This window comes from Stegastes partitus, unplaced genomic scaffold (assembly GCF_000690725.1).
Source record: "Stegastes partitus isolate 25-593 unplaced genomic scaffold, Stegastes_partitus-1.0.2 Scaffold7, whole genome shotgun sequence".
NCBI classification, from domain to species: Eukaryota; Metazoa; Chordata; class Actinopteri; family Pomacentridae; genus Stegastes; species Stegastes partitus.
In genome coordinates this window covers 1,216,450-1,237,950 of record NW_007577738.1, presented here as the reverse complement: position 1 = coordinate 1,237,950, position 21,501 = coordinate 1,216,450, and the positions used below count along the sequence as shown (strand labels likewise).

The following is a 21,501-nucleotide window of genomic DNA, read 5'->3' as shown; positions in this document are numbered from 1 at the left end:
CAGTGTGTGTATGTGTGTGCGTTTAGGGTACATCCAGCATCATTACCCAACAGATGGCTTTGTGTGAACATTTTTATTGGTGGTGATTGCAAACCTGCCATGAATGGAAATGATCTCTCTGGCAGTTTCATGGATGTTTTATGGAAGGATAAACAATGAAAGTGGTAGGTCAGGGGCAGTCCAGGTTGTGCTAATGTAAATGGAGCCTCTGGCATTTAGATGTGAATTGCTCAAGTGTGAATTAGTAAACTAATATTCTCGCTCTTGAAAAATGACATAAAATGTATGTAATTAATTGAATCTATTGTTTAAATGACCCTCTGATCCCGAAAACGTGTTGGTGGGTTTGAACAGTTTTTTATGTTTAAGAAAAAAGACAAAGTTACACTATTTATCAGAGCCAGATATTATAACGTAGAAAGAATCTATGGATTTTCAGCTTTCTGACGGTTCTTAAACCACTCATCTGTGGCATATATGAAATACTCAGTGAGTTTTTAAATTTCCCCGAGGGGATAAATAAAGTTATTTGAATTGAATTGAACTGGCGACCTGTCCAGGATGTCCCTGCCTTCACCCTAAGTCAGCTGGGATAGCCTCCAGCCCCCCCGTGACCCTAATGAGGATTAAGCGGTGTATAGATAATGGATGGATAGAATTGAATTGAATGTTGTTATGTTAGAAAATGAACCAAATCTGAGCATGAAATAGTGATATTTCGTCAAAATCACTTTATTCTACTTATTTGTGAATTCAGAGAAAATATGGAAACAAATTAAAAATGTGAGTAGTAAAATATCTATACCATGGAGAGACACATTTTTTTCCCTTTAACATCTGCTGGTACTTGGAAAATGTTTTAAAGGGTTGATTCCATTTTTTTCTCTTGTAAAATAAATCCAAAGAATTCTATTTTTTCTTGTTTGTGCTGCAATTTAAGGCATCATAACCATGCTACAGTGCACAAAAGACGTTTGGGCTTACTTTACTCGCTGTGGTTTTGCTGTTTCCATGGAGGTGCAGGACCTTATATTGCAGTGAAGAATGATCCACAGTGAGCAAAAATGTGACAGGACAGGTAACAACTACTTCAACAGGAAAATGAAGGCATTATTTATGACCTTGATGCACCATAACAGCATAAATAATGGAACATCAGACGCAAATATCAGGTCAGAAACCATGATCTTGTTTGAAGGCTTTGGACAAATGTGAAAGGGTCATTGTTCGTATGGAATAGGAAATAACAAACAGCCGAAACCTTGCTTTAAAAGACTGGTGCAGTTAATTATTTAAGAAATCAGAGACATCTCTTGCATCATCATTTAGGGATTAAAGCACACTTTAGAAAAATCCTCCTTTAAAAATTTGCTGTTATGTCTTCAAACAAACTCAGACGCACAAAAACTCAGCAGTCTAACAGCAAAGTCCATAATGGGGTGCTGACCACAATATTTTAGTATTCCCACAGATCTGTGGTACTGTAGTAATTACTCAGATGATTTTGCCTCTGGAGGAGTGTCGGGCTCAGAGCTGAGGTGGGGGTAGCCTCATTATTTCCCAAGTGTTGCTCTCTCCCACCTTTAATGCAGTGTCAGTGTCAGGAAGGGAAGCGGTCGTAGGGGCTAGAGGGAGAGCAGCTTCATGCATTAATGAACAACAAGGTTGGAGGTAGGCGTCAAAGCTGAACTGGTGAACTGCTGGTCGGGGCCAAGATGAGATAAGAATAGATCGGCCGGTCCTTCAGCCATTTAATATTGCTGTTGTTATTAATGACTTTACACTCTCGGCTTGTTATAGAATCCTACAAATTATTTCTGTCAGACGTCGCCCTTTGTTGCAGATTCATGGCAGTTGGGTGAGCTGCTGTAATCTGGACTGTGCCAGTGCAGCAGAGAGTTTTGCAGTGAGTTACCATCCTGAAACCGGGCATCCCACGGCATTCTTGAGGATTACACCTCTCTGAATGATATATCATAAAATACACAATGCAGCTGATTGGTCCTCCATCTCTTCCCAGGTCAGCAGCTTAGGATGTTTTACGGATCTGAATGTCACATCTCCTTCTCAACCTCACTGTTTTTCCTCTGTTTATTTAAGACAATTAAGCAAGTGCCACTGTTTTATGAATCACTGATTTGCACATATTTACAATGGAATTAATGTCATTCAATAAGCTTGCTGCAGGGTTCACTTCAACAGCACATTGTACAGTGCATTTGCAGTTTACAGAGGACAGAGTTCCAAGTCATTCTTGCAGTAGCTAATTTTGCATCAGCTGCTCCATTATGAGTGACTCATTTGTTAGCTTCTTGGCTACCCACTATTTACAATAACATTCAATCATACTTTCTAACCTAACTTTTTTCATAATTACTCTGCTGATTATGCCGGTGCATTTGCTGATGTGCTTCCTTCCATTAACCCACCGTCATTTTTGCTCACTGCTGTTTGATTTAACTAAGATTAATTCTGCCGGCAGAACTTGTCTTGCAACTCAAATTCTTAAGAAATTCTCTCAAAGAGCTGAGCCTTCTCTGACAAATTTAACGGTGCAACTGTCTGCTATGAATGCTGCTTTCCTTATGCATCTATCTGTCCTGATCCCAACTTCCAGCACTATGGTTGTAGACTAATCAACCAATTCCTGGGTTGCAATTTTCCGTCCAATCTGAAACATACTGTAGGTGTTTGCATTTGTAATGTGGGACAGTGATGTATAAATGTAATCAGAAGAACATGGTGCCCAAAAGAAACCTGGAAAAAAAAGAAAGTGGTAATTTGTGAAAGTTCTTTGTACAAGCTATTATAGATGCTTTATGTCAGTGACTCTCATCTGCAAGTCACTTTTTGATCTGATTGGTTGCACATCCACCTTTGCCATCTGGTATCTTTGTTTCAGCCTCAGAGCTTTGATTTGGGGGCGACTCCACCTCACAATGTTACACAGTGTCATTTCCTTCACCAGCCAGTGCTGTACTTTACAAGACCACAGTTGCACAAATATAGAAATGTGTGCGCTTGCTGCTCTGAGAGCCCGTGAAAGCCTCTGTGAACTTCCCAGATATCCCACTTCTCCATCTCAAAAGTTGTTTTTTTTTTTCTTTTCTTTTATGTGTTTCTTTACAGAAACATGTTCCAGCCATATTTCTCCTCCCACAGTAGGCCGACTTTCTACCATGGTGGCCATTAGCCAACTATCGATCCGTCAGCTAGAGCTTACACTGAATCTCCCTTATCCATCTGGGATAATCGTTACATCTCTATTAAAATGGAGTGGCCAAACACACACAAACAGAGGTTAGCTGGCATGGTATGGATGCTGCAGGGAAAGCTATGAATCGTGTGCTGCTGACAGATAATGAGAAAGCAAGAGACTGGAAAAAATAGAAATGGTGCATCAACTGCTTCAGAGAAAGAAGGTTTGGGGAGAAAATGGGGTAAGGGGGGAACTCCAAGGTGTGTTTGGCAGGGAAAGCCCTGTTGTGGTCAATATAATCAGTGCAGCGTGCAGAGAAACCTTGCTTCTTACCCCCATTTGTCTGTCGGTTCTTCTGCTAAAAGTATTTGCCAACATAAGCGAGCTAAAAGCACCTTGAAAACCTACAGGCTTTTGGAATAGCACATAATAATGTTAGTTTATTATTTTATTATCGTAGCAGGGTAGTGAAAGCCTTTTCTGCCTAACTGGGATAAACTGCAGGCTGTGTTCACACTGAGCAGATAGGGGACAAGTATGGAAGCAAATTTAAAATGTAAGTAGTGACATGGTTCTAGTTGATTTTTATTTCACGTTTTTTAAAAGAAATACACCTGTCTTGTCTTTTTTTGTGTGTAATGTATGGCATTATGTCCATGTTATACTGCACAAAAGACATTTTGAGTTCTCTCTGCTTGTAGCCTTGGTCGTGCTGTTTCCATAGAAGTGCTCAGCTTTACATTGGACTAAAGAATGAGCCCATAGTCAGTAAAATTGAAGTTAATGAAAGCCTTGCGTCAAATGCAGAGTGCTGTTATTTCTGTTTTGTGCAGTCGTTGAATGAAAGGACACTGGAAATGTTACTAATGTCATCTGTCTGTGACTACCTTTAGGTGTATTATTGAGCGATTCCTAATATATGGGCTGTGCTGTAGTAGTCTACCTATAGACTTTCTGTCAATTGTGAATCATAAATAAACCAGTAAAAATTAAAATGACCCTGTTTTTGAAGACCATTGCAAAATATTTAAAATAAATTGTGTGGTATGCACCTTAACCAGCAGGCTACTGGACGCCCAAAAGGATGTTTTTTTTCAGGAGCTTAGCATTGCAACACAAAACTGTATTTCAAATGAACATTCACAAATGCTGTCCCAAGTTGTGGGGATTTAAAATGGATATTTGGCTAAAACCTTGTCTGCTGCAGGGAAAACAGCTAAGCTTCAAGTTATTAAGTTGTCTTATAAAGAGAATTAAGGGTTTTTAAACACTTTCAAATAAAACATGCCGTTCATTGCTTACAAATAGAATATCAGTGAGCAAATGTTACCGATGAGGCTCTGCTGTACAGTTATGTCGTCATGATGCCATGTCATCTGTTGTCTTCACTTCCTCTCCTCTGAATAAATGTTTCAGGGTGTACAGAGATAAAAAACTGTAAAACTTTATCAGGTTTACTTTTGCAGTAGTAATTTTCTTGTTTCTTTCTGTTTGATAAAGTAAATCACCTGTGAGACAATTCACTGCTATGATGGTCACCCTTTGTTTAGTCGTGCACATTTCTGCCTTTCTTAATACCACTGGAGAAATGAAATGTTTGCCAACCATTAACATCTCAGTACTTTCTAGTAAAAGCTGATATTAAGTTCACTAATTAGTCTGATGTAACCACCAGTCACTGTTAGTGATGCACCCCAGTACCACTGTCATAAGACAACCACACACATGCATTTAAGTTTGCTTTATGTTTTGCACACCTCTTCTCTCACTTCCACTCTGCACTTACAGACACTCTGAGACGGTGAGGGCCAAATTCAAACGTGCAGTAAATTGAACACAAACGAGTTACTGATATGTTTTGTCTTAACTCATAGATTTACCCACTATATTTACTTCATCATTTAACATTTTGATGACAAAAAGTTGATGTTATTCGGTAGAGAAACTGATGAAACGTGCCAACTACTCCTGCATTAATGATTACGTAACACAGAATCTTGCTACGGTGTATTTTTTTTCTTCTTCTTTTTCTTTTCTTTTTTTTTGAAATAAGGAAAATCTGCTAACATTAAATGAAGACACTTTACTCAGAGATGTTTTGGGAGCAGCCAGGGTATTCCCAATCCCAAGTTTGACTTCCAACTGAATGGTGTCATGTAGTCTCTGTTACAGCAGCAGCAGGGCTCAGAAATGTCAGAAAGAGGAGCAGCCAGCATGGTTAGTTATATCTGAACCCTGTTCAGGACCTTCATGTTGCCGTACGTAGAAGGTCTCTGGGGGTCCATTGGACCCCAAGAAAGAATATGTGCAAAATAATTGTTGGTATTCATTATAGGCTTTTATACCATGTTAAATACATTTCCTGATAAGCTGGCATATTTTTGGCTCCAAATGCATGACACATGCCCCTCTTTTTATATTTAAAAATAAAATCTTTAAAAATCAAAAACAACACCTGCCACCTAAACCAAATGGCCTGGGGTCCAAAAGACCCCAAAAGTCCTGAATAGAGTAAAGAAGAAGCCATGTGAGGGTCAGACCAGTGAACCAGACAGGGTCAGGGGGACAGTTCTGAGGACAGGCATCCAAAACAGGGCCAGTCCAGCAGCTGTAGTCCATCATCAGCACCAGGTGAGACGCAGAGCAGGACAGACAGACATTCCTCAGAGCAAATAAAGAACAACTTTATAATATAAAAGAGGAGAGCATTGTGTTGTATGTGTGTATTTAAATGTATCATTGTAATGTACCTTGAGCCGTTGCTGTTGTTAACATGAGTCTTCACTGTGAATCAGTCTGAGCGTCATGAGTTGCCTTTGAAAGAAGCACTTATTGTACATTACATATTGTACAAGTATGTTCTGACCAGAAGCCTTTTCCAGATCATGTTTATTTTGTTAGATCTATTTCTTTAGGTTAGGTCTATATTTAGTCATACAATGTGAGTACAAGTAAAGAACACTTCTCGAGAAATTGCTGTAGGCTACATCTTCGGATAACGCAGGAATTGGGTGCCCCCCAAAATATAGCATTGAACCCCTATTGGCCCCCCCTAAAAATAAAACCTAGAATCGCCACTGGTGCCATTATTTATGAATTTCTGTCACATTGCGCACAGAAAGAGCAGAAGATGTGAAGGTAGTTGAGATATTAACCACCAGACTTTTACCAAAGAGATGAAGTCCTGTGTGGAGCTGTTTTTCTTTGTCTTGTCTTTCAGTTCGAGTTTTCAGTCATTGTTTCCGTCACTGTTTTCTGTCATTTTCTGTGACTGTTTGCTTTTGTTTATGATACAAAACTACTTAGTTAGATGTAGAAGAAGATCGTGATCTGGGTTAAAATACATCTGCTTTTTGTACGTTGCTAGAGTAATGGGTCTCATCACAAGAACAATCCCTAAAAACTTTAAGCAACCTTAAAACTTTTACAACCTTTTTTGTGTGTGTTTTGCCATGGACCACGTCACTGTAAAACAGCAGCTTGCAGACATGAACTGTTCATTCATAATGACTTTTCACTTACCATTCTAATGGTTAAACTATTAGCAGTTATTGTCTCTCAGTCATTTGTTGTTTCACGGACCAGTGATCTTACCTGCTTTTTTTAAATTGACACCAGCAACCGACATTTATTGAAACTGTGAGCCTCTGTTAATGTCTCCTTGATTCCGGTGCCATTGCCTGTATTATCTTGTTTTTTTCTTCTTTGAAACAGCTTAGAAGTGCATGTTCAAAGTTAGGGATTTCTATAATGCTTCGATTCAGGTTGCTGCTGAAGAACAAAGAAACATTTTGAGCGTGAGTGTGTTTGCGCCACGGAGCAGTGGAATAAAGGAGAAACAGAAGACGAGTAGGCGCAAGGAAGTAGGAATTCAGATTTCCGTCTTTGTTCTTCCGTGAAACCCACAGAGGATATGTTAGCATGTAGAAATGCAGATGGCATCATTGTCACTTCTCTACGAATGCATATTGCAGCAGCTATCAGAGCAAACACGTCTAGCCCGTTCACTGTATTAATGACCTCAGTACTGGCCTAACTGCTTTCCAAGTGTGTAAATGTCAAGCACTATGCAAATACAAATGGCATACTTGTGCTTGTTGCCTCAAGAGCAGCGTTATGTGCAAATGAGCAGCGGAGGGACGAGGGCTTTTGAAGCAACAAGTGTGTACTCAGGAACTCGGTATCCAAACAGTAACATGATGTGTATTATTTGCAAACCCACCCCAGACCCTGCACTTAGGAGGCCTCTTCTGCTTTGTAGCCGCAGTTCTGCCATCACAGTTTTGACATGTATGTACTTTACCAATCCAGATAGGCTTATTCAACCTTGTACAAGTCAGAAAAGGCAAAGCAAGCACACTGTGAGAGGTGAGTTCCTTCCATTGCCTACAGGCTTTTAATTTTGCCCCAGTTAATTGTTTTTGACTTTTAAAATGAAAAATTCCTTCACTGAATTGATGTGAATATTATTTAAAAGTTAAAAATCTGATTTAAAAAAAAACAGAAAAACAATATTAAAATATCAAGAAATGAAAATACCACGAGGTTGATAAAAATTGTTTCGCTACAGGCACTTAATCCCAAGAAGAGGACATTACAGCATCTTTTGTGAGAGCTTCCTGTGCATGATAAGCAGCTCTTCTGCATGTCCCCCCACCTCACACCCCACACACACCCCCCACACACACACCTCCATTCTTCTCATCACTTTCTCCTGCTGAAATAGTTGAAATTGAATATTCTGACCCGTCTTTGCTGGAGGTGGACCTCAATTCTATAACCTGCAGTGAAGCGTGTCTTTTTTGCAACAAGAAACTGCACAACTTTCAGATGTGTGGGGAATGTGGAATTTGGGTGGAAATCTGCTCCTTTTGAGAGGCGAAAATAACAGTTTAATGAAAATCTGATACCACTGTGATGCCTGTGTGAAGTAATTTTTGATCTCCTTAAGAAAGTCACAGCGAATGTGTAGCGTGTGAAGTGATTTTTATTTATCTTCTATCTATTGCTACTTAAGATCCAGAAATGATTCATAAGGAGAGTTTCTTGAAGGTCGCAGCTGTTTCATCGCGGTTCAAACCTCAGAAGGACTTCTGTGCGATGCCCACGGGGTTGCAGGTTCAAGTCTTGTTCAAGCTGTTCTCGGTAGCTGGATCAAAGTGTGGGTGTGCATGTGTGAGGATGGAGGTGCTTTTGCTGTGACAGAAAAACCCTCAGTTGTTGAGCCTGCCTTCAGGTGTAATAACCGCCGTCCTCCCTTTTTCCTCCACAAGGATCCCTCTTCCTTTTCTGTTTCCCTCCATGAAATGAAAGTAACATTTTATCAAGCTTTACCCCTGGAGTTGTAAAAATCAATACAGTGAGAGCTCTTACAGAAAGGTTGTAAATCATGAAAATTCATTCTCTTAAATCAGCGCTAAGCCTGTCTTCACTGGGGCTCTTCAGACTGTGTGCAAGTCAACACAGTGGCTACTGCAGAAAAACTCTTTGTGTGTACATTAATGCTTAACAATAAATGCATCGTGTGTTTCAGAGTTGCACTTTTTGTAACTCGTTCAGAATTGCAATTTACTTTCTCATTAGCTAATCAGACATCCAAGTGTGAGATTACATTCATCCTGCAAGGAAATAGATTCTCTCAGTGCTAGTAAGAATAGCTCTGATGCACTGCATGTAAATATTTGTACTGCACCATCTCGTGGTTACGATACTTACACCACAGCTTCACTGCAGAGGCCAGCAGGTCGCAAGGAGTTATTGTGTGATACGCCCACACATGCTATTCCACTAAAAAGCTATTCATGCTCAGAAGCATCCCCACAGGGAGAGGAAGCTTGCACTTGTTGGGCTTTCAGATGAAAACAGAAGCAACAGTTGAATATCTACACTTACAATTTCATCTCACCACCATATGTTCCTTTTGTATTAAACACCACATGTCTGCTATAAGCGCTTCTACACCTCTGTCCCTTTCCATGTGAAGAGAAAACATTTCTCCTCGACCCACACTTGCAAAGGAGGATAGGCAATTGAGTGGAATGCAGCCCCGAGCTCTTGGATTGAGGCTTTTCCCGGAGATGCAGAGGCAGAGAGGCACCAGGCGGATGTGGGGATACTAATGAGCCCTCGGATGAACGTCCCTGTTGCTGGAGTTTTCCCCCAGAGAAATAAGAGGATTTGCCTCCATGCAACTAGATGTTATGTGTTGTTTGTGCCCACGCACCAAAGAGCAATCTGGTCTTCTTGGAAGCTCTTCTTGGGGTTGTTAAAAAAGGTGCTACCTGAGAACTGAGAGCACAGATCATGTGGGGGAGTGAAGCCTGGAGACACCTGCAAGGGATGATCGGGAGGAAGTGGTGCTCAGATAGTGAACTTGTGCTGTAATAGACTGTTAAATACAGACACCATGTTTCAGTTTAAGATTAGTTGTAACGGAACATCTTAGACCAAAGATAGATGATTGCCTTTGGTTTTCCATAATCAGGTCAGCAGCTTTTTATGTTCGGGGAAGAGTTACTGAACTGTAAGGCAGACCTGGTAAACTCAAACATCATGTGAGGATAATCTTGGAACATGCTGCTGTGGCTGTAAGGTCTTCAAATCTCAACACTTTTTCCCCAAGTGGAGTCTCAAAACATGCACATGCACATAGGGGAATATGAGATCTGCCAAGCATGACAGCACAAAATCACAAGAGTCACTTTACATATCAGCTCTAATTCAACTGGAGTTAAGTAAAGTTTGTGTTAAAATTACTATTTTGGACGAGTCGCTAAAAGGCAACACATAAAAAATACTACAGTGGGTGATAAGAACAGCTGACTTTTAGGGTAAACTGTGCTTTGCAACAGTTGAATTCTGCCCCTATTAAGCGATAAAAGAGTGCAGACCTGATTACTAGCAGGTGGAATGATAGGTCCACACCAGAGACAGCAGAACATTTAAAAAAGTATGTATTACAGTCAGTTAAAAAAAAAAAAAAATTACCAAATTGTGATCCTGAGTTGATATTAGTATTTCTCCCCTACACTGTGTTTGGTCATTATGACATTGAGGCAGATTAACATGCACTGGAAGGATACTCCGGCAGGTGGCATTTGGAGCTACAGGCAACAACCACCAGCTCAAATATCCCACCCAGACCCCAGCGCTCCCACCAACTATTTACCAGCAGCTTCAGTGAGAGGCTCCACATTTTCGCAGTCCGGTCTGCTTAAAATCTCTGTGTGGCATTTGAAAAAAACAAACTGTCTGAGTGCCTGATTGACAGGATTTGGCTTATGGTTGAACTGCTGATGGGCAGGCCAGTTGGTTTCATGGTTCCTTTCTGGCTGACTGGTTGACTCACTTAGCCTTCCAGCTGTAGCCATGCCACATTTTATCCTCCGAGAGAGGCAGACTGTTGGGGAATCCTCTGCTGTCTTCCCCTCATGCACAGATGCTCAGGCTGAGTGCTCTGGCTGCTTGTCAGCAAGGTTTCAGGAAAGATGGATGCTTCGGAATGGTCCCTGTACAGTCAAATTAAAACATACCAACATGAAAGCAGGGTTTCTGTGGTTAAATCCCTCATTATTATTATAATAAGCTAAGTAGTTTGAAGAAATTACAGCTCTAATCTAGCTTTTTACATCAAGCTGTTGCAGGTTTACTACAGTGCTGGTACAACATCTGGCTCTATGTGCATCCTTCATCACACAAACATATGGTTGTAACTGGGAGATATAACCCAGTTTACAGTTCATAGTGCCAGCAATTATGGTTACCTCTACTTATGGACCAAACCACACCCCCTACCAATGAATGTTAGCCCCTTCCATGATATTGCCATGAATGACAACTTCTGACATGCCTCTAAGAAACACAAGCAGCTGTAACATGTCTGGATCGATTGGCAAGTAAACTCGTTGCACTAAATGTGAGCTTTAGTGCATGTTTGTGGACATCAATGAGAATCCTGTTTACAAGAGGAAACATAGTCTTGTGATTCATCTGTGAAATATGTTTGGGTTTCTTTGTTAAGCAATCATCCCAATCAAACATTTTCAAGTTTCAGCTTCTCAATTAATTTAGAATTCAGATTTTTGCTGAACAAGTTGAAGGTGCCAGGTAAACCTCATGTGAATTAACTAAAGTTAATTTACATGGCTGATCATGAGCCACAACACTCAGTAGAGGTTGGGATGTATCCTATGAATAGACTACATATAAAAAGACAGACGTGGCTTCCGTGATGCCACCAGTTTGCTTGTGGTCTGCTGTTTTGAAGCCAGAAAGTCTTGAATGTGACCAACGGGATGAGTCTGACTAAGAACTCAGGGACACCCCATAGCTTGCTTTATTGTCTGTTTTACTCTATATGGGACCATAATTCACAAAATGAGCACTGTGCTGTATTAAAATAAAAAACTTGAAACCAGTCAAGGAGACCATAAACTGATTAGAAAAATGTTTACTGAGGTAGCAAATCAAGTAAGACGTAGAATCATTTTCTCATAAATTTCTATACAGATGGACTTTTATTTCCAACCAGAGCAGTCACCCCCTGCTGGCTGTTGGAAAGAAAACAGGTTTAAGGCACTTCTGCATGAACTTCACTTTTTAAACTCAGAAGCTGCATCCATCTTTTATATGCAGTCTATGAATCTAAGGTCACATTTCTAATAATTTGCACTGTATAAAGTTGCAGTCAGCGTGGAATTGAGTGAGTGCGTGTTTGCTCGCTCTGAAATTCAATTTGCAGACTGCGAGATGGAAATCCTACACCATTCTTCCTGTCATGTTTGGGCTACAACAACTCAATCAACTTAAAAGAAAAGCCACACATTGGGAAAACAAAAACAGCCATGGATAGTGTTTTTTTCAATAATAACTGAAACACAGTAGAGAATTTTACTATACAACTGTGTTAAATTAAATTTACCATTAATTGAAAGAGGCAACATTTAACATAAGGCACATATAAAAGGATGTGTGGAGCAAAAAAACGGGTCAATTGTGGCATGTTAAAATCCTTGCCATGTTCCAAGACTCTTGTCAAGCTTTTAGCCCCCATGAGTCATTCAGATTCCATACCTGGCATCAAATCATGAAAATTTGAGTGTGCCTGCATTTGTGATAAGAGGTGGTGCTCTGGCACAATTTCATGCCAAACCCGATACCAGAATTGCACTGCACAGAATTTTATCTGCATTAACACAACCTCTGCTGTGCCATTCCACCCACTCAGTGCACCGGTTTCACAACAGACGAAAGGGCAAAAAATGCAGGTGTGCCTGACAAAAATGGCAGTGCACCTGCATTTCGGTCTGCCTCTTCCTTGTGTGGAAAATAGAGCCCTTTATCCACCAGCCAGATGAGGGATTTATTTGTAGTTATAATGGCAAATTGCTGCTGCAAGTACAGTTCAGCTCTTGCCAGCAGGAAAACATAATAGGTGAGGTATGATAAAACCCTGAAGTCAACTGTGAAAAATGATTTCATAGTTTAGGAGAGCAGGATATCCATGGCCCATCAGATGATCCTGTGATGAGATGTGGCGTTATCTTTGAAGGGGCCATTTATAACCCAGTGCTGAATGTGTCACATTATACTACTATTATTTTGGCCTTGCAGATAGTTTGCTTACTGCCTCACATGTGTGCCTTCCCATAAACATACGCATTTTTTGGCATCACAAGTAAAGCACAAGACTGGTTTTAGTCTATATTTTCCCTTTATTTCCTTTTTTCTTTGACATTAAAAGTCATGAAAAGATCGAATCCAACTGAGGCTGGAAAAATCTATTGAAGTTGCACATCTGTAGGAAAAGAACTGTCACAACTGCATAGTTTCATTCACGGCACACTTGGTGAAAAATAAGTATTCATGGCAGCATTTTGTGTGTGGGATCGACTTAAACTTAACTACGGTGGCAATGTTCGTGGTAATGAAGGAATATGTCAATGACTGAGAAAGTGGGGCTAAAAAAAAAGAAGTGTTTCTGGACACTAATGGGGGTCTATGGCACAGAGGAAGAAATGCATATCAGGCTGTGGATACAAAGCCAGTACTTGTTGGTTCAATAATTCCATTGTTAGCTTTAAGTTTTTCATGGGGCTTGATAAGAATAAGAAAAATAAAGAATGATCTCAGGCTTTTTTTTTTTTTTAATCCTGCAATGTCTCATTGAAGTTTTCACCACTGTTTGGTTGCATTGGTTGGTTGAATGCTTTAACTGCAGTAGTTTACGAGACGGCCTCAATTTCTTCATGGACAATAACATCAGTAACCAGAAACGAGTAACGAAAACAGCGGTAATGACACTGCTAACACTAATAGAACAAATAAGGAGACAACGTAATGGTTCAAACAGCACTACTGCGCTCATGTTTTAGGTGTTACAGTTTAATATACCATCAGATGCAGCAAAAAGGTTGCTGTCTCCTCACACGCTGCAGTCTGTTCATATAATGAATGCGTCCTAGGTTTGAGAGCTGAAATGAGGGAGATGTTTAAGTGCCAAGTAGCTAGAGAGAGAGTCACTGACAAGTGAATCTACAAGGAAAGGACATGCTCTTCCTCTTTAAAAAAAAAAAACAAAAAAAAACTGGGACACTGTTCCTGAGGGTGTAAACAACACAAACAGAGCAGAGACAGAAACACAGAAACAGAGAGAGAGAGAGGGAAGAGAAGCAGCAGCTCTCTACCTGCAGACACACCTCTCGTATTGTTATTTTTTTTCTACATGCCCACTGTAACTCCTCATAAGTAGTTGTGTGTCTTTTTTCATGCGCTCACTTGGACTTGTGTGAGCGTGCACGTCTACAAACGGGTCTGCGAGTGTGCATGCAACACGTCTGAGACACGCTTGTCAGCTTGTTGCACAGGGTAGACTGCTGGCTTGCCTGACGAGAGATGACTAGCCAATCTAGCAAAAAATCTGGCTGCCTTGACACCAATCTGGCACCGATTTACGGATCAACAGCGGAGTGGACAAACACACACACGCACTCAAAACCCCACTGATTATGTGTGGGTGGTTGCACTCTGTGTGTTTGCTCACCAGCAGGCTCTCCTGCAATGTTGTGTGTGTGTTTAAAAAAAAAGAAAAAATAGTGTGAGCAAAGCATTTTTTCTATTGCACTCTGTGGTGATTTATTCCAAACCCTTACAAAGTTTGTTACATTCCAAGCATGACTTTAATGAATGTGTTAACTCAAACTGACCCCCCCCCCCAAAAAAAAATGTTGTTTTTTTTTTAGGTTGGTGTTTGTTTTTCTTTGCAACTTGCAGCAAATAATGAAGAAATAATCAATCACTTCATGGTTGCTATAAACCCCATTTTAGGTCGAAATATTGTCACTTAAAAGACAGCTGATTGATGAATTTGGTTAGAAAATCAGATGGCAAACCTCAGAATAATTTTTTTTTTTTTTTATTCACTGCTCACTCAGTAATCCAGCTGTGCCTGAAGTGAATTTTACATTTTATGATGCATAAACATCCATTTTGGCAGCAGCATGAAGTTGCCCTTCGACTGATTTTTGAGAGCATCAGGGAATGTTTTTTTCATTTTTATTGAATTCTCAGCCAGAGCCTCTTATTCAACCGGCACAGTACTTTAAAAAAAAAACACCCTTCGCACATTTTTAAACCCAGATCCTAACTCTTTATTGGACATTGCATGCCACATGTTCATCTCCCACTGAGAATAGCAACACTTGCGTACATTTCTGCGTGTGTTTGTATGTGTGTGTGTGGGTGTGTAATGAGCCGGGGGAGCTGTACTGGTTCGGCGTTAAAGGGTCTCTGTCTTCAGGGGAACTTTATCGAAAGCTTAAGTGCTTCTGGTGGCCGAACACTTAAAAGGTGTCGCATGTATCTTCGCACCCTTCCGGTAGAAGCTATACAGTGTAGTACATATGCATTTTGTTCACTTGGGTAAAAAGTATATCTTGCAATATGGAGGATCTGCTGTTGATGCAAAATGCTTAAATTGCAAAGATTATACAAGTAAAGAAATGAAAAGAATGAGTTGTTTGCTACAGTTAGGATAATTTGGAGTTTTTGTTTAAAACTCTTGTAACATCAAACGCAACCTTGACGTTTCATAACCAACATTTAGATTTGCTTTTCTCCAAGCAGCTCATAACACACAATATTATTTTTCACATGTGACTCAGTGTTGAAAAGTATGACAATGCACACTTTTTTTTATCTGCAGATCCAAAGATCTGTGAAGGCTAAGAACAAAGTCAAGATAGATTTCTTTGACATTGAGGCTTAGTCAGGAGGTCGCCTTCATCTTACTTTGACTTTTGTCCTCTGTTTTCTGTCTGTCATTCACAAATCTGTAGTTTTTCAAAGGTTTCTCATATAAAAAAAATAAATAAGCATGACTTTTTAAAACTAAACTCTGGCTGCAGTTGAAGTTTCTGATTGCAAGTCTTCTGAAAGTTATGGTTCTGTACCTGCAATCCCAAGTAAAATGTTAACATCTTTTTCTTTTCATATGCCTCTATTCATGTCTTATGCATTCAGATCATTCATAGAAAAGAAAACTGACACTGCGCACTGTTTGTGTACACATTTCATCCAGCTGTTTACTGGCAACTCTCCTCATTTGGTCCCTGTCTCCTCTCCTTCCTCTGAGTGTGATAATCAGACAGGTCTGCCGAAGCCCCCATTGTCTGCACACACCGTCTACGTGACTCTTATACATATGAGAGCAGCTTAGCATTGTGAATACCGCTCAGCTTTCTGGAGGTTGACCTTTTTCCATGGATTAATAGGTTTTATGCTGGCAGCATTAATAAACAATTTCTTCGTTTCCACAGTGGGGTAGTGAACAGTCACTCTGCATATTAATGCACACCCCCCCCTTGCCCATACAAACCTCCTCTCACCTACTTTTAGGCGGTCATGCTCTGCAATCACGACCTGTTTTGTGTGTGTGTGTGTTTTTTCTAAAGGATCTTTGTTTTAGAGAGACTCTCTTAGCTCTCCCTTTTAATGCCTATTCACTCTTTTTCAGGGCTTTTTATTTTAAACTCCCACTCCCTCCATCTGTCTGTGTCCGTTTGCCTTTTTATTATCTGGTGTTTTTTTTCTGTAGAAACGGTTTTTCTTTCCTGGATCCACCCCTTCTCCCCCAACCACACACCTTTCCCTCTCTGCCTGTTTTTTTTTTTTTTCTTTCTTTCTAAGTCAAGTCAGTCTGTTTTGCTTTGACTCTTCTTTATTTCTGTCCCTGTCTTTTTTGCTTTGGTGACTGGGTCTGATTGTGTAGGGCTGAGCAGTTTTGGCCCTCACGCTGTCTGTGGCCAAGGTCAATTATGGCCTTCCCATTCAGAGCATGGCCAATCACGAGCCAGGGAGCCACTGATGTGGAGCGCCAGGCGGGGGAGATCGAGCGGGAAGAAAATCAACCGTTTGATGCCTCAAAAATGATTCGATTTTCCACTGGTGTGAAAGTGTGTGCTGTGTCTGAGTCTCCTTCTCCTTGTTCGCCTTCAATGTCACCCATATTTTCTCAAAATATTAGTTTGATGTTGGGCAGAATTATACAGCAGGTAGCTCTGGGTCTTTTTTATATGATGTTTTTTTCCTCACATGGTTTGTGTTATTCCCTCAAATTCATATATTTCAGAGTCAGGGTGTATTTGATCTTTTTTGTTATAAGGGAGAATTAATTCTAAAGGACACTAAAAACTTGTAAATAATATTTATTTTTTGTTGTTGTTTTCATGAAAATGTCATGGATTATATCATAGATGTGCAATGTTGATGTGCACAATCTGAGGTCAAATGTTTTGCTGTCTGGTGGGTGCCCACATACGTTTATTGGTGTGAAGAACTGAGGAGGAATCACTAAAGGAAGGGTTAATTTTGTTGTTGGCAACACAAATAACATAATAAAACCATTTGAATTGTCTCTGATATTCTCCACACTTTAAAATACCATCATTGCACATTGTTTCTGACGTCAGCGGTGTTCACTGCTCTGAATCAAACTGATTACGGTGACTGGCCGTGCAATTCCACAAACAAACCACCTCCACTCGCTCAGCCTCCGTAAACAAAGACGCTTGTCTGTTCGACGGCATTTGATTAGCCACAATTACGGCCTTGGCACCAGCTTGTATGATTGCTTTGACTCAAGGCTGTTTTGTAGGTGTTTTATAAGTAATCACTGCTGGGCTAAACCTGGACCAGCATCAGAATGATGTGTCTAATTACAGCAGCCAACCAACCTGGGGTGCAGCTCACCTGATGAGGAAAAAAGTAGAATTAATTACCTAATTGGAGCAACTCAAAGAACCATGAAGGTAAAAGTGTTTGCCTTCTAATCGGCTCAGCGACAGAGTTTGCTGTAGCATCGAAGGAGCATGTTTAACCGTTCTCCCAGAACAGCGACTATTTGGTTCAACAAATAAACCTTTGTTCGCTGTTGTTGGCTAAAGATCACCCAGAGGAGTGGTTTTTTTGAATACAAATGACATCCCTCCCTCAGGATAAGACTTCGCCTCTATGATTTGGAAATCTATTAATTTGTATGTATTGTGTACAGTCTGTAAAATCGTATTCTGTCACCTTGTTAGAAGTCAGGACACATCCTCAACCCATCTGACAACTTGGACATAATAAGAAACCATTTGATAAACTACTGCTTGCTGTTGATACACAATAAATAATGATGGGGTTGAGCTTGTGCGTTGTCCCGAGGGCATGTTTGTTTATTTGATGTGAACCATGCCGTCCTCGTGCTCAGGGTTTTATCATTTAAGGCTCAGTTTTTATTGCTTCAGCCTATAGATTGTTCGGCTGAGCCTGTGTCGTCTGCAATTGAAGCAGCATTAACAGTCGTGATCCTAATCCCTACATTTACCACTAGAATAGACTGAAGTTAAGTCTCTTGTGTAATGTAATCTCTGACGAGACAGACCAAAGTCTGGATGTGGAATTTCCCAACACATGTCTCTTGCAACAGATCACAGCTCTGACCGCTCCCTGTCTGCACTGACAGATCTGACTGTTTCTAACTGTAATTGAATGTGCAGATTCACGTCACAGCACCTCTTCTGGAGCTTTATTTATTTATTTACTTTTTTTTGACATGTCATCTGAGGTTGCTGTTATGCATCATGCATTTGTGCTTTCCTCTCAGCTCAGAAATGCCCACGAGTCCTCAAGCAAGGATAGAGAGGACACTCAAAATACAGCCGGGTGCTCCTCAGGATCATTATTATCATCTCTCCACTCCTTCCTGCTCAGCTCTGCTTTCAGCTGAATGCTGTCTGGAGGATAAGCTCTGACAGGAGTAATTCACTAAAGGGCTAATTACATGATAATCATGGCATCGTGTGTCCTGTGTTCGAAACAGAGTGTTTAGCCCATAAATAACGTCCTGTGCTGCTACAGGAGAAGTGTAATGAGATAGCACCACCATAGTAACTACAAAATGTCAGTGGAAACATGGAAATGTTACCAAGAGGAATAAATTAGTGTGATGTATTTTTCTACAGATGGCAAGGTCATTAGGTCAGTTGGTTCATCACTTTGTTCCAGGCTGAAATATCTCAACAACTGTTTCATTCTGTGCACTCATGGCCCCAGCACATAAATCCTACTGACTCTTTTCCTCTAGCTTATTTTGATGTGTTTGAGTTTTAGTGAAATGTCTTTACAGCAGTTGAATAGATTTCCATGAAATATGGTACATATTATCATGGTCCCCAGAGGGTGAATGCAGTTCACTGTTTCTCTCCCCCAGTTTTCATCTATAGCGCAACCAACAGCTCAAGTTTGCGCTTACCTGATGAAACATCTTAACATCTGTTTGACAAAATGTTCTGTTCATGCTTTCCAAATGATGAATCGTATCGGCTTTAGTGATCCGTTGACATTTCACGTACAGCCACAATATTGACTTTTGTGCTTTGATTTAAATGTCGGCAGTTATTGAAATTTTCATCAAGCACCATTGTCAAGACAAAATTTACTTTGTTTAAAGACCAAAGTCCCAACAGCTTCAACTGGACTTTGCGTTTGGGGCTAATTCACTAATATTAGTCTGGTGACGCACTAAAAACCATGAGCACGATCACCATTGAACCTGCTGAACATCAGCATAGAATCAAAGGGGTACAGGAAAATGGATCATCACAGACCCTGTTTCATAAGACTGTGTGTGTGTGTGTGTGTGTGTGTGTGTGTGTGTGTGTGTGTGAGTGTGTTTCATTAATTACCATAGAAATTAGTTCACAGTGGTTGGGTGATGATACTGTATACAACACAGCCATTTCAAATATTCTACAGTTTGCTTATTTCTTACAGAAGAATTAAAGTGCTCCTTATTTTGGATTCCTGTGATGTGACATTGAGACCCGCAGCAGTGCAAGATGAATCAGAGGTTTTTATATACAATGTCAGGGGTTTTTGTGAAGAGGCTCAGTGTGAACTGCTCACAACAGATGTGGTGAAACTCTCCATTGTGATGAGTGCGCTTTGATTAATACACCCTGAATGAATGCCTTTATTTTTAGCCTGGCAGGGCGGACAGTGTGGAAACGCTTTTTATTACCCTTCTGGTTGGAGATGAATTGGTAACAGCGGAGAGAGATGTGGTGCCTCGCTGTTCATTTGTCATTGCCAGATTGAGGTGTAAAGGATGGAGGAATCACTTGATTAGGCCTATCATTATTCGTGCAATGTGCAGAACACAGTCATAGACAGATCGCTAAAAGCAGACATAGTGTTTGGGAAGAATGATCCCCTTTGGATTTTCCCAATTAAAAAAATTTGAGGAACTAGCGAAGTGAGTCTGGCCAGACATCTGGGGGCAGGGAGTGCTGATTTTTCCATTGCTGATGTCCTGGGGTCAGAGCCTAACAATATATACTTTCTGCTGGGAACATGAACTAATTGACTAAACGAGTGCTCTTACATCTGATGTCAAGGTTAAGGCCAAGGAGAGAAGGAGAGTTGCATTTCATCAGAGCAGGTCATTAGGCTCAGCTTGAATCAGACATGATTACAGCGACGGAGGCTCTGCAGTGCTCGTCTTTTTCAAGACAGGTAGAGGTATGAAGTTCATTTTACCTGGTGAGGCACTTTCTGCGCCTGCCATAACATTATTCTGTACCACATGAAATAAAGGTGACATTTGTCCCGGTGACCGCCATACGAGTTCACATATAAATTATGGATCTGACATCTGTTTCATTCCTACACAATGTTGAGGTATGAAACATTCATTTCAGTCTACTGGAATGTCTCCCACATACATTATTGTCAAATGAAATTTCATATGTATCGCTTTTAGTAACTGGCGCTTCTGTCTGTCTTTGTAGGAACTCTTTACAGCGGAATGCAAGTTCAAAGAGTCGGTGTTCGAGAACTACTATGTGATCTACTCGTCAATGTTGTACAGACAACAGGAGTCGGGGAGAGCTTGGTTCCTAGGGCTCAATAAAGAGGGCCAAGCCATGAAGGGGAACCGAGTGAAAAAAACAAAACCAGCTGCTCACTTCCTGCCCAAGCCATTAGAAGGTACGTAATAAGTGGGAGCAAACTGGAGCATTTTTAGGTTTAATTGCACGAAGTCAAAGCTCTCTTTGGTTGCAACCTTTCCAATGAATAAAAATAAAACATTGCAGAATCTCTGAATAAAGTATAGCACATTGAACTGACTTCCTGGGACAACAGAGTAGCATTTCCGTCCAATTGTGTCTCCATATTTTTTAGTTCTTGAAGCACTTTTTCACCTGTCAGCATTGCATGAGACCTTGTTACTGAAAATTGACATCTTGGTACAGCAGAAAACATACCGATGTTTAGGTGTATCTTGGAAGAAAAAAAAAAACATCCATAAAAACTGAAAACAATGACTACCCTCAGCATGTGTCCTTATTATACTATAAGACAGCTGTCTCATACTATAAGACCTGATTCCATATTTGGTAATGGTACAAGTACTGTATATGAAATGTCTCTGTTGGACAGATTTTTGCATTTGTGGGCTGATTCACTGTTTTGCTGCTGTAAGCAGACAGTGTAGGAGGCAGGGCAGCTCTGTAAGTGCAGCATGAAATGTTGATTGTCCAGCAGATGCCACCATGACTCTCGTCAGCCACCAGCCTGATTGCTTCCCATCATTTAAGCGTGGAATCAAGTTGAAGTGTCTTGTCAAGACAGTAATACAGCTGTAGTGTGGTGACTGTAAAGTGGTGAATAATGAGACACCTTTCATTGTTTGGTCAAAAAAAAAAAAAAAAAAGTAGATTCGAAATCAGCCCTGATGGAGAAAGAAGTCCAGTTAATCA

The 21,501-nt window shown here is 40.4% G+C and overlaps 1 protein-coding gene across 2 annotated transcripts in view; it reads left to right on the top strand.

The window, feature by feature from the left end:
• fgf14 (fibroblast growth factor 14) overlaps positions 1 to 21,501 on the top strand; it is a 110,563-nt gene that overhangs the window by 88,066 nt on the left and 996 nt on the right. For both annotated transcript variants that reach the window (XM_008282261.1, XM_008282270.1), the window contains exon 4: positions 20,530 to 20,728. In XM_008282261.1, coding sequence (XP_008280483.1) covers positions 20,530 to 20,728 — 199 coding nt within the window. The remainder of the gene's footprint in view (positions 1 to 20,529; positions 20,729 to 21,501) is intronic.